The sequence below is a fragment of the Monodon monoceros genome, unplaced genomic scaffold (genome assembly GCF_005190385.1).
Source record: "Monodon monoceros isolate NGI ecotype Baffin Bay Population unplaced genomic scaffold, NGI_Narwhal_1 Super_Scaffold_9, whole genome shotgun sequence".
NCBI lineage: Eukaryota > Metazoa > Chordata > Mammalia > Artiodactyla > Monodontidae > Monodon > Monodon monoceros.
The window spans coordinates 52809738-52824283 of NW_021703786.1; the positions used below are offsets into that span (position 1 = coordinate 52809738).

The 14546-nt window shown below is 36.9% G+C and overlaps 1 protein-coding gene across 1 annotated transcript in view; it reads left to right on the plus strand.

Moving 5' to 3' along the window:
* NUFIP2 (nuclear FMR1 interacting protein 2) overlaps nt 1–14546 on the plus strand; it is a 28913-nt gene that overhangs the window by 4005 nt on the left and 10362 nt on the right. The window contains exon 2 of the mRNA XM_029211635.1: nt 1506–3230. Within this exon, the coding sequence (XP_029067468.1) occupies nt 1506–3230 (1725 nt within the window). The remainder of the gene's footprint in view (nt 1–1505; nt 3231–14546) is intronic.

The following is a 14546-nucleotide window of genomic DNA, read 5'->3' on the forward strand; positions in this document are numbered from 1 at the left end:
GAATGAATGAGAGTGACAAATTATTTATTCCTTTTGGAATACTAAATATTAGGAATACGAAATACTATTGGATTTCCCCCCCACCCCCTGAAAAGCTGCCTTAAATGAGTGTGAGTGTGTGTCTTTATCCATCCTTCTCTTGGATCATGTATCTGTTTCTAATGACTTGACCTCAAGATGCTTTAGGGAACATTTCACAGTAAGGTAGATAAGTTGTAACGCTATTTTACTAGTAAGGAAGTGAGAAAAGTTGTTGACCCGGCTGAATCACCTATAGTAATAAGCTGATTCTGGTGACTGAAGTTCTTCAATTAAACTTGAATACCATAACACTTTTTCAAATTAGATACCTTTCATTGTAGTTTTGTTAGTATCTTACTGAATCATTTGGTTAGGCAGTATGACATAGTGATGGGAAACCATGTTCCAGACAGACTGGAGTTCAGCTTTCCAGTTCTTCCACTTTGTGACTTGGGCAGGTCCCTTAATTTCTCTGAGAGTCTGTTTACCCAAAAATAAAATGAAGAAAATGTATCTATAAGAGTTAGTACATAGGTGCTTGGGTTTCATACAGTAGTAGTATGATTTAATGTCTGGGAAGTGTCAATGAATTTAAGACCACTTTTTTTTTTTTTTTTTGCGGTACATGGGCCTCTCACTGTTGTGGCCTCTCCCGTTGCGGAGCACAGGCTCCGGGTGCGCAGGTTCAGCGGCCATGGCTTACGGGCCTAGCCGCTCCGTGGCATGTGGGATCTTCCCGGACCGGGGCACGAACCCGTGTCCCCTGCATCAGCGGGCGGACTCTTAACCACTGCGCCACCAGGGAAGCCCAAGACCACTTTTGAAAAAGTTCACAAGTGTTAGATTTTTGTTTCACAGAATGCAATAGGAACTGCTTATGGCGACCACCAGCCATTTATGGTTTCAGAGAAGTGGAATCTTTAATTTTGTTTTAATACTTAGATTTACTGTATCAGTATAACTTGATTTTTCCCAGAAGGTAGCTCTGTTCTTAATTGTAGAGAACTTTTATTTACTTATTTGTTTATATTTAAATTGTTTATTTAGGCTGCATTGGGTCTTCGTTGCAGCACGCAGGGTTTAGTTATGGTATGTGGGATCTTAGTTCCCCCACCAGGGATTGAACCTGGGCCCCTTGCATTGGGAGCATGGAGTCTTAACCCCTGGACCACCAGGGAAGTCCCTATAAAGGAAATTTTATAACAGCCTTGTGAGAATGATGGGAAGGTTGATCCTGTTAGGTGAGAGATATTATGCTTAAGATGTCATCTTCTTTCTGACCTTAGACTCTGGTTTGATACCAGGTCAGTTCTGTCTCTTGCTTAGTAAACTTCCTAATCTGTGAAATGGGACTAACAAGTGTTTTCTCATAGAGTTATGAAATAATAACATAAAGCTGAAGTCAAAGTGTCTAGTACGTTGTAAATGAATAGTTGTTAAGTGTTATGTACATATTGTAATTTTTTTAACCTTTTTTTCCCTAGGCTATGGTGAACTAAATGGTAATGCTGGAGAAAGAGAAATATCTTTAAAGAACCTGGGTTCTGATGAAGCCACCAACCCTATTTCCAGGGTCCTCAATGGCAACCAACAAGTTGTAGACACTAATCTGAAGCAGACTGTAAAGTCCAGCACCTTTGGGAAAGCAGGAATTAAAACCAGGAATTTCATTCAGAAAAACAGTATGGACAAAAAGAATGGGAAGTCTTATGAAAATAAATCCGGAGAGAACCAATCCGTAGACAAGACTGATACCGTAGCAATTCCAAATGGTGTTGTAACAAATAATTCTGGCTATATTGCTAATGGTTATATGGGCAAAGGAGCAGATAATGATGGTAGTGGGTCTGAGAGCGGATATACCACTCCTAAAAAAAGGAAAGCTAGGCGCAATAGTGCCAAGGGTTGTGAAAACCTTAATTTAGTGCAGGACAAAATAATGCAACAAGAGACCAATGTCCCAACCTTAAAACAGGGACTTGAAACTTTCAAGCCTGACTACAGTGAACAAAAGGGAAATCGAGTAGATGGTTCAAAGCCCATTTGGAAGTATGAAACTGGGCCTGGAGGACCAAGTCGAGGAAAACCTGCTGTGGGTGATATGCTGAGGAAAAGCTCTGATATTAAGCCTGGTGTGAGCAGCAAAAAGTTTGATGATCGGCCCAAAGGAAAGCATACTTCTGCTGTTGCCTCCAAAGAGGACTCGTGGACCCTATTTAAACCACCCCCAGTTTTTCCAGTGGACAATAGCAGTGCTAAAATAGTTCCTAAAATAAGTTATGCAAGCAAAGTTAAGGAAAACCTCAACAAAACTGTACAGAACTCTTCCGTGTCACCATCTTCATCTTCATCCTCTTCGTCATCTACTGGGGAAACTCAGACCCAATCTTCAAGTCGATTATCCCAGGTCCCTATGTCAGCGCTGAAATCTGTTACTTCGGCCAGCTTCTCTAATGGGCCAGTTTTAGCAGGGACTGATGCAAGTGTGTATTCTCCTGGGGGTCAGCCACTGCTAACTACTGCTGCTAATACTCTAACACCCATCTCTTCTGGGACTGATTCAGTTCTCCAAGACATGAGTCTGACTTCAGCAGCTGTTGAACAAATTAAGTCCAGCCTTTTTATCTACCCTTCAAATATGCAAACTGTGCTGTTGAGCACAGCACAAGTGGATCTACCCTCTCAGACAGATCAGCAAAACCTGGGGGATATCTTCCAGAATCAGTGGGGTTTATCATTTATCAATGAGCCCAGTGCTGGCCCTGAGACTGTTGTTGGGAAATCATCAGATCATAAAGTGATGGAGGTGACATTTCAAGGGGAATATCCTGCCACTTTGGTTTCACAGGGTGCTGAAATAATCCCCTCAGGAACTGAGCATCCTGTGTTTCCCAAGGCTTATGAGCTGGAAAAACGGACTAGTCCTCAAGTTCTGGGTAGCATTCTAAAATCTGGGACTACTAGTGAGAGTGGAGCCTTATCCTTGGAACCCAGTCATATAGGTGACCTGCAAAAAGCAGACACCAGTAGTCAAGGTGCTTTAGTGTTTCTCTCAAAGGACTATGAGATAGAAAATCAAAATCCTCTGGCGTCTCCTACGAACACTTTGTTAGGCTCCGCCAAAGAACAGAGATACCAGAGAGGCCTAGAAAGGAATGATAGCTGGGGTTCTTTTGACCTGAGGGCTGCTATTGTATATCACACTAAAGGTAACTTATTTGTTTCCTATATGAAGGTTCTTACTGGTCATTTTAATATACATTTATTGCCTGTTGTATTAAGAGTGAAATTTGGAAGCTACTATGAGATTCTTTAAGAATTCCAGAGCTTAGTTGAGAATAACAATGTTGATAAGCAGCTGATATCAGACTCTAATTCAGGGTCTTTGAAAACAGTATGGTTAAAGTTTAGAAGGAATGTTCACTTTTCCAACTTAAAAGTGTTTCTTTTTATATAGACAAGGATAATTGACCTCCTGCCTTTTGTTCAAGGAATATTAAATTTTTCCTTTGAACAGGTGTTGCCTCTCCTTTGCTTTTTATATCATATGCTGCTTTATTAGTGAGCTCACTTGTTTGTTCTAATTTGCTTAAAATGAGTAGGAGCAGTGTTTTGGAGGAGTCCAAAAAGGTGGAGTGTCAACTAATTTTTTTCTCTTATAAGAAGGAATAACGGGTGCTAAAAGGTAACTAGAAAATAATCAAACTACAATGGCAGGTACAATCATCATTGTATGGACCAGGCTCTTGGGAGTCTGCACCTGTCACAGCCCCAAAGCCCATGTTAAAAAAGAACCAGATATCTTTCAAGCTCCATGTTAATAACCTTCTTAGGATAAGGCTTATTTGTGTCTTAAGGAAAAATTTGCTATTTGGCATAACTAATTTAAATCCTTAAAATAATGTTTTTTTGGTTTGTTTGTTTTTGCAGTATTTTTGTAGCCGTTTTTTAAAATTTATTTTTTATTGAAGTATAGTTGAATTACAGTATTGTGTTAATTACTGCTGTACAGCAAAGTGACTCAGTTATACATATATACATTGTTTTTCATATTCTTTTCCAATGTGGCTTATCACAGGATATTGAGTATGTAGTTCCCTGTGCTATACAGCAGGACCTTGTTGTTTATCCATTCTATATATACCAATTTGCATATGCTAATCCCAAACTCCCACTTAAAACAATGTTTTTTGTTTCATGAATGATGTTTACAAATGATGTTACAAGTATCTCTGTGCTTTGGAGAACAGTGGTTTTCAGTTTTCCTTCTCTACCTCCCCCACCTCCCCTAACAGAAATCCATACCCCATGCGTGCATGCACACGCGTAATATATACTGCACAGTCCCATTTTTAACAGTAGCTCATTTAGGCAATGATTTGCAACTGCAGGGAAGAGATAGCATATCAGATAATAGGGATAAGGTAATTACCATATTCTCCCTGGAAGAATCACTGCCTCATAGATGAATAACAAAGCTATTTATGTGACTTCTAAGCAAATTACCTAGTCTCCATACTTTAGCTGCAGATTGTAAGACATTTAGTAAAATAAGCAGATATCCTTTTAAATTTTTCTTCCTTTAAAAAATAGGAGTAAATAGTAGAATTGCCTTCTGGGAGTTTAGGAGTAGAAATCCTGGCAGATAGGATTACCTGTTTACACTTTTCTCCAGCACTGCTCTTCGGAAGTAAATACGCGTTAATCAAGAGCTGGATGTTTTTAGGAAAGTTAGGGTAAAAAAGAAATACTTAGTTTCTTAAGACATTGGTTAATTATATGTTATATTCTGCCAGGGGAGTTGGGTGTTTTTGATATTTTCTGTGCCATCTGCCCTCCAGAGACCGCTGTACTTGGGAAATCTTTACTTTATACTGGTGGTGGTTGTGTGAGCCTGAGAAGATATCTGGTTGTGTTATGTTCTCCCACAACCTGGAAAAATTCTGGGACAAGTTGTTCCATTGGGAGCTTGGTTGTTGGTATTATGTATGATGTTTATTATGGAGAAATGCAGGCCTTTTTAAATGGCAGTATTAACTCCTGTTTATTCTTAGGTATTCTGTGTATGCACTTGTCCTATAGATGGGCTAACTAACTATGAAATCCATGGTATTTAGATAAGCTAAATACCCCTACATGGATGCAGTTGTACTTACTTTTGCTGATGTAACTGAAAGATTTGCTTTAGTAAAGTACATCAGTTTGAGTTTTGTAATTGGACATTATTGAGATGAAATTGGTATTGATTTTTTTTTTTTCCTCCCTAGAACAAACAGGTAATATTCAGTTCAGTTAGGTCCCAAAGTGGCAGGTTCTTTGAATTCCTACCAAATCCATTAGGTCACTAATTTTTCTTTTATTTGAATTTGTTTTGGTCACAACCTTTTGAAGATATGAAGATCTTTTTCTTAAAGGAAGGCTTGCCCTTTTTTCAAGTGTTCTAAAATTCTAAAAGAGGCAATAATCAGTGGGGCTTATTGGACTATCCTTTGAAAGAGCACTTGTATTATTTTCTTGATCCTTTAGTATGATCTTTAAGTGTTCAAAAGTAAACTAGTACTGAGTAAGTTGAATGAAGTTAGAATTGGAAGTTCTGTGCATACTTCCTAACTTCAAAAATAAGCCCTTCAGCAACTTTATTTGGAAATAGTAGGTAGGAGGGTGCATTATGTCAGTTTGACAGGAATGGCACATTTTTTAGATTAAATATTAATTACCTGTGGTCTTAAACATTAGTTACTGCAGATTTTAAAAATCTGAATGTTTAGTTGAGGGATGTGAAATGAAGATACAGTGAGGCATAAAAAAGGAATTGATGGGAATTCTTGTTCTTGGGATTTTTCTTATAGCTTTTGATATAAATATGCTACTAACTTTTCTTAAGAAATAAGACTGTTAATCTTTGTGGTTTTGGGGTGAATATTGTACCATGACATAGCAGTACCAGTATTTAAGTTAAGAGGTAGGTCCTCTTCTCCTATTTATCTCAAGTGACACTTGAATTAAAACTTTAAAGTGATAATTTTTTAATTGATTATGAAAAACTTAAGTATATATAAGTATATAAATATATTTATGTATATTTAAAAATGGAGCCAAATAGTACAGTGAACCCCAATGTGCCCATCATCTAGCTTGAACATTTAGAAAACATTGTCATTCTTATTTCATCTACCCACCTCCACACTCTTAGGAGTTTTTAAAAGCAAATTCCAGGTGTCAGCATTTTACTCATTGATACTTTGAGTATGTTAGAGTGATGGCTTTTAATGCACATACCCAAGACATAAAACCATTGCCACCTTCAAAGTAATTACTCAGAATGCTTAGTTAGTAGAACTCTTTGATTTGTTGTCAAAGGCTTAGAATACTAGATCCTAACTTTCTGAGGTGATATCTTTAGTTTTGAAATGGTCTAAAGTCATTTGAAGCCAAGAAGTAACATTGATTGGTGTGAGTTGTGTGGTTAATGTGTTAATTTAAACCAGTTAATTTATCTTGCCTGGCTAATACTGCACTAAAGGATATTAAGCATTCAAAATGCTGACATTTTGGAGTATTCATTAAATAATTTGATTTGATAAAATTTACCCAGCACATAGAGACGCAGGGGAGATAAATAGTGTAAGATTTAATTTTTGATGGTTGGGGTGAGTCAAAATGAAAGCTGTCTAGTATAAAATATTCCTAAGGCAGCTCTAGGCTATTGCATGAAATTTTAAAAAAATTGTTTGTGTATTACGTCCACAGGTGGCAGGTTATTGGCATAAGTGGTTTGATCCACTTGAGTTGGGTCCTGGATTGAAAAAAATTTTTAACTCACTGGGTGGTTCTAATTGCCGACTAGGATTGGGACTCTAGGTCTATAGAGAACTTTCCTCAGCTTAATTCTTTTTTTTTCCTTTTCTGTCACAGTTTTCTGTACTTCTAAGGAGTTGTGCAATAATTTGTTTTCCTCTTAATGTTGTACCTACCATAGGCCTAGTTGTGGAAGACTTGCTTTCACAGGATGAGTCTTTTCCTTTAAAGAACTTCAGTAGAGGAGAAAACAATAAACAAGTTTTAAGGCAAGGATTTTAAATGTCATAAGAAGGATAAAAATAAGAGATTTTAGTTGGGGGAGAGAGAGTTTCTTACTGGAGTAAAGGTAGGAAGAGTAAATGCAGGGTATGTTTTCCTGGAGGCAGTGGCATTTAAACTGGATTTTGATGGATGGGGGTAAGATTTTTGACTTAATGGAAATACAGAGAACAGAAAGATAAAGAACAGAAAAGCTGGAAAACAAGTAAGGTAGGAAGATATCCATTTTGGATGTGGTGAGGGGATATAAAAGAGAAGGAAGGTAAATTCCTGCCAGATCATGGAGGTTTTTAATTTCCATCTGGAGGCAGGGGGAGCCACTGAATATCAGGGAGATAGGCTGGTAGAATGGAAGTAATTTAAACTGACAAAAGACAGGGGTTTTAATGCTATTCCTAATTCCTATGTACTTGGGCAAATCATTTATCATTTTTAGGCCTGGGTTTTCTAATTTTATAAAATAAGTATATCAGCCTTTGTTTTGTGTTACCAGATTGTACTCAACTGCTGTAAAAACTGGGTTGGTATTAAACAATTGACTTGTAGATCTCTGTTTGGGTAGATTAATGTGGCACCAATTTGTAGAGTCGATTAGAAGCCATTTTTCCGGTGACTAGAAGTAAAAGATTAGTCAGACTCTTGGAATAGTCCCGGCAGAGAAGTAACAAAGATTTCCCCTTTGAAATTGCAGTCATGTGAATGTATTATTTATCCAAAAATGAACAAACATTTATTTTTTTAAAGTTTTTAGATTGGGTAAGGGCAAGAGGGAACTGATAAATATTTCTACATCCGCAGGATAATGGGAAACAGGATTTTTTTTTAAATTTTTATGTATTTTTTTATACAGCAGGTTCTTATTATTTTATACATATTAGTGTATATATGTCAATCCCAATCTCCCAAGGGAAACAGGATATTGAGGAGGCAAGTTATGGTTAATTAAATTGATCCGTAAAACTGATGGGAACTATACATACAGTTTATATATTTGTTCACAAAAAGATCTGAATATTAAATTTTCTCCCGTTAACAGTGCTTAATAAGCCTTTTCACTGTATTGCATTTGCTCCATAATTGTGCCATCAAAGCTATCTTTCTAATAATCTTATTAATAGGTACCTGCAGATTTGAGTTTGGTTTCAGTCCTAGCTGAATACCCTATATTTGGGAAGAGTCCTTTTTTCCCTTCTCTGTAATATGGGACATATAGTAACGTATGTGACAAGTAATTCTTAATAATTGTGTAAGATCCTTTTTTCCCAGTGACTTTCCATTTTAACATCCATACTGGGTACTTGATTTCTCATTAATTCTGCTTTATGAGTACAGTAATTTGCTACTAATCTGGAAGGTAACTTGTAAGGAATTTAATAGAAGCTAAAATTTAACCCCTAGATTTCATTAGCGGAAGTCCTGAGGGAAGTAATCACCCATGCTATAAAAACAGAAATTGTCTATTACTATCATAGTAGTAGCAGTTTCATTGTAAGCAACTTGAATTTGATATTTAATCTTTAAAAGTAATCTAGAATAGAATAAGTGCTCCAAGTTTCGATTGTGTGTATTTAGAGGTTGTCCAGACAATTCTGTTGTCTGTTGGTGTTGCTCCAAATTGGGAATGTAGGATTGAGATTGATACACTGAAGAGTTCATTAAGCATCTACTGAAAAGGTGGTGACTTAACAACTACCTTAATCAACTTTACCTGAAAATGTACAGTATTTCTTTATGGGTATAGTCAAAATGAAAAGAAAAAGAAAAGGGTGGGGAGAAATTTCTGACAAGCAAAAGAATAGGTAGGTAGGTACAGTGACTGGTTGAGAAGGAGGAAGTCAGGATAGCAAAACACAGTGTTGGGATAGCCAGAAATCATCAAAAGACAGGTAAATCTAAACTAGAGAAAAAGCAGAATTTAAATTTATGCCACCACGCTTGCAGAATTTTACAGAAATTGATCTAAAATGTCTTAATAAGGGGTTGGAAGGCATGATTACTGATAAATTGATCTGGGGGTTCTCATTTGTGGGAATCAGCTTGTTTTGCCTTATATATGATTTCTTTTTGTGGGGAGCCATTACGTGCTTCTTAAAATGTTTATAAATGATTTTTTTAAAATGTTCTATTAAACTGGGACAGTAGTATCTTTCAGTTTTAAAGGCAAACAGTTAAGCTTTTAGTTAGCTTTAACCCTCTTCAGTCTTTTTCTTTGAAGGATTTTAGAATTAGAAGATTAATCTATTTGGTTGAACCATACGAAATTGCTGTTTTTGTAGGTCAAAACAGGTTGAATAATAGCAGTTTCAAATGGGTCTACCTAAAACTACTTTTCTATATTATTACTTCCTTGACTGATTTATGAGTAGTATTCGGTTCAAATCAATATTTATTTACTATGTCAAGCACTGTGTGTGGTGATAAGCAGATGAAAAGAGAGGGTTCATGTTATTAAGGAACTCAGTCTGATGGGGAAACATATGGAAAGAAATTTATTACTAGTGTGATTACTCTATAGAAAAATGCATTTAGAATATAGAGAAACTGCTAAGGTGAGTGGGTGGGGTCAGGGGATGAGGGCAGTCAGGATTCAAAAAAGAAGTGAACGTTGGCTTATTTATTTGTAGAAGGAGAGTCAGAATATTTTAGGTGGAAGTGAAATAGTGTTTGAAGATTGCCAGTTATTCAGTTTGTTTCAAGGAAGGTGAATGGTGCAAGTTAAATCTTTAACTTAGTCATTGAATTTATTTATTAATGTATCAGCCACTGTGTAAAATGCTAGAAATAAATTTATTTTTTATTTCATTTCTTATTTTTGGCTGCTTTGGGTCTTTGTTGCTGCGTGCGGGCTTTCTCTAGTTGCAGAGAGCAGGGGCTTCTCTTTGTCGCGGTGCGCGGGCTTCTCATTACAGTGGCTTCACTTGTTGCGGAGCACCAGCTCTAGGTGCAGGCTTCAGTAGTTGTGGCTCGCGGGCTCTATAGCGCAGGGTCAGTAGTTGTGGCACATGGGCTTAGTTGCTCCGTGGCATGTGGGATCTTCCCGGACCAGGGCTTGAACCTGCGTCCCCTGCATTGGCAGGCAGAGTCTTAACCACTGCGTCACCAAGGACGCCCTACAAATAAATTTTATATGAGACATACACAGAACCAGTCTCCATGTAGGCAAGTGGGAATCCATTGAAGTGTTTTGAGCAGTGTGGTCACTTTCAGATTTATATTTTTAAAGGAAGAGAATTATAACCATGGTGTAGAAAATAGAAAGTGAGGCTCAGTTAACTGCATAAGAGAGCAGTTAAAAGACAGCTTCAGAAATGTGCATAGGGTACCACTGCTTGAACCAGGGCAGTGGCACTGGGCTAGAGAAAAGGGGATAGGTAACTAGAAAGTTACAAATGTCTTAACTTTGGGTAAGAGTTGCAGTAGTTGAACACTCCCTCCCTGAATTCTCTAGTTTCCATTTCCTTAACTCTACCCACTCTTCCTACTTCCTGTATGTTTGATATAACCTTCCTGGTATCATTCTCTTTTTCTCAAATGTTGGTGCTCCTTCAGTCCCCTTTTCATGCTTTTGAACTCCTGGGTAATCTCATTTAATTCTGTTGCTGTGAATTAAGCTTAAGACTTCTCAGCTGCTTTTATGCTGAGTTCAGACCACGTATATTCAATTCAACATCACACCAATTATGTGTTTGTAAAACTGAATTCATTTTTTTCCCAAAACCTGCTCTTTCTTTCTTGCCTTCCCTCTCAGTGAATTAACATACAATACAAATACAACCCTTATCGTTAGGTTTATATGGATCCTCTCTAACATCTCCATTCTTTTCTATCTCTAATACAACTGTCCTAAATTCTTTACTTCTGCAGTAACATTTACTGGGCTCTTTTTCTGTATTGTCATTTCATCCATCCTCTTCAGCTGCCTTGAGGAATCATTCCTAATATTTAGTTAATAACCTCATATTTCTTCAGTAGGTTCCCTTCACCGATGTAATTAAATAACAAACTTTTCTTTATGAATGCTTTGTGCTCTTTCCCCAAAATAGCAAAAAGGCATTTTTCTTTGTCTAAATCTTTCCTTCTTGATGACTTTCAGCTTTGTTCCCTGAATAGTGTTGTTCTTCGTCTAAATCTTTTCCTCTTAGTGACTTACTAAATTACCTGTGACTGCTAAAGCCTGGGTCAGAAAACTTGTTTTATAAAGGACCAGATAGTATATATTTTAGGCTTTGTGAGCCAGTCTCTGTTGTTATTGGTTCAGCCTTGTACACAAAAGCGGTGGGCGTGGCTCTGTTCCAGTAAAACTTTATTTGCAAAAACAAGTGATATGTAGAACCCAGTTGGCTGACTGCTTTAAATTAGCACACCTTGTTTAAAGTACCATCAAGCTTTGTTTGTGCTGATGTTTCTTCTACCTAGAAAAGCTACCTACCTACTCTACTAAGCTCACAGAGGCAGAGCATTTCTTTCTGTTTTTGCATCTATATCCCTATCCCCTAAGTAGTGCTTTTTAATCCACTTGGAATTAAGAAGTTGTAGGTAATTGGACATTTACTACAGGAAGCCTTGAGATAGGGAACTACATAGAAGGTAGTCTGCTTTAGAAAATTGAATGTTACATTTTATTCATTTGAGTGGCATTACTAAATATTTGAATTTTTAAAATTTTGATACAGTAAAATTTCAAATTTGGGTGGTGGTAGTTTAAATGATAGAATCATGACAAAATTGCCTACCAAGTTTGGCCCTGTGGCTGTTTCTCAATAACTGTTTACATAATTGGGTGATGTGATTCCTGTTTTAAAAGAACTGGGAAGTTAGACGTGTGTGTGTGTGAGTGCATGCATGTAGAAGAGGGCAGTGTTAAAAGTAAAAAGATTAATGTTATGCTATGTTATGATTCTGTATAGTTGAAGGTGCCTTCTGTAGGCTTCTTTATACTTGTTCAGCTTCTCTTGTTATAAAGTTAAACAGAAACTCATTTCATATTTAATGTCTGAATCCAAACTTTTGTAACCTAAAAGAGGGCAAAATGTCATTCAGTTCTTTCCCATGTATTCTCTGTCACTAGCTTCTTGTTAGTCTTTTTAGAGTGGTTGAAGCATGGCATATAATCCTGCAAACAATATTTGATTTATTTCCCCTTCTTTTTCATCTTCACTTGGAGTTTCATGGAAACATTAAATTCTAGTCAAGGAGATCAAGTTGCTACTAGTTATAGAAGTAATTGATATTAAATAGCAGGAAGGGGAATTGCATTCATTTCTCAGTACAACACTGCAGATAATGCTGATTTCCTGGCTGGAAGCTAGGCTGGCCCATGACTAATTTTTTAACTAAGTCAGCATCCCTTTTCCCTCCTCAGAAGTCATAGTCAAATTCACTACTCCAGAGCCCATATTTGAGGGTAATAAAATTTTCTTGCCAGAAATAATTTAAAATTATTAGAGTAGAATGTAAAGCTGAATGTCCTGGTTGAAGCTAAGGAAATGTCTTCAATCCACTAAAGAAATGGGATGTTTGCAAATAGTTATTTTTGTCTTTATTCTAAATGTGTATGTTTACTCAGCTTTAGAAGTACAATAGTATGCTGCTACTGTGACTCTTGAATGTAGTGCCCTTCTCCCGCCGCCCCCCCCCCCCAAAAAAACAGGGTGGGGCAGCGGCAGGTTGAGGTTTTAGGCTGGGAAGAGAAAGGAAAATGTTATAGCATAGGTGGGCTATAACAATGAAAAGTTCTATTCTTTTCTTTTCTCAACATACAACTAAATATAGATGTATCTTTGCATTAAGCAGACTTTAAATAATGAGCATCAAGTAATATGTGTATACACAACTCAGGAATTTATCTGTTGCAAAATGGGAGATTTCTGTACTTTAAAAGGGGGAAAGGTGGTCGGATTAATTTTTTCTGTAGTGAGGTCAACCAAAGGAAGGCTTATCTTTGGACTTCTTAAAGTAAGCCATTCTGAGATCCAGAAGTTTGTAGATAACAGCTCTAATGACTATTGCAGCTACTCCTAATTGCCTGAAACTAGTGGGATTAGAAATTATATTGAAGTGATAGATACGTGAGTGCCATGACTAGAATTCCTTTCCTGATATATCTTCTTTTTTTCCCCAGATTAGACTGGTTGCAATTCTCTCTCCTTAGACCTCCTAGGAGATGGGAATTTTCCTGCCAATCTTTAGATGGGCATCTGCTCAGCAATTTAAAGGCCATAGCATCCATCTAAGCTCTTGGACCAAGTGGCAACCAGTGCATTATTCCCAGTCTTTGTTTAATCAGGGAATTGCTGTGATACCTTGAATGGGATTTTATCTGGGTAATTCTTTGATCATTTTGAATAATTAACCCATTACTCCAAACATCCAATTCTGACAAATTTTCAAAAAATCTTAGCAGGTTTTTTAGAAGTGAGTTTGATGGGGTAGGGGCAGGGAGAATGTGATTCTACCATTCCCTGACCCCATCCATTCACATAAAAAGTAATAATTTTAGATCTAGACACTTACTTCCTTTTAGCCCTGGGGAGCTATTATATTGTACCTTAACTATAACCCATGTTCAGATGTATCTGATCTTAATGAGCTCCAGTTTTATTTTTCCTTAACTATAATTGGTTGCTGATAAATTATAGAATACAGTTACAGACAGTCCAGTTATACAGAATAAGAATCACCTTTTTGTCTTTTCAAAATGGTAGTTATAGGGCCGTGGAAGAGCACTTATTCTCAGTGTTAGTTATAGGTCATTCCTATTACTAAGTAGTTTTTGTTTACATTAATCTCCTTTCAAGGAACAGTTCTTAGGTTCTTGTGGTGTAATAGTCGTCTACTGTCTTATTCCTCAAGCCTTCAAATATCCCTGCTGTGAAGCTTTTTCTTACACTTCCAGGTAGAGTTTTTCTTGCCCTCTCTCTGTATGTCACTACAGTTTGGTCATGTACCTACTTCCCTTATTCTAAGATACTAAAATAGGCACATTGTAAATGATCACATTTGAATGGAATTGGAACAGATAAGGGTTGTGTGTTATTAATAAATAGGTATGGATTGACATTTTGACCTTATGGGTTAAGAAGAGTAGGTTGGGTTTGTAGGAGAGAACTACTTACCTATAACACAGAGTTAAGTAAAATTTTAATAAGGCATTTTAAGTGTCAAGCTTAATTAAATTTGATGAATGCTTCATTCAGAAGACGTCGGCACCTTGTTGAAGGATGATGGGTTGACAAAAAATACTTGGTGTTTTTTAATAACAATGAGCTATTACCAAAAAATCATTTTATCTGTAGCATGCATGTGCATATCTTTACTGTTTGTGCAGACAGATTGTTCTCTTGGCAATTTGATTTCAGGTAATAATTGATTTTCTGTAATCAACATTTAAGGCCATCTCAATGACACTCTCAAGAATTAAAGGAAAATATGAATATTTTGTCTGG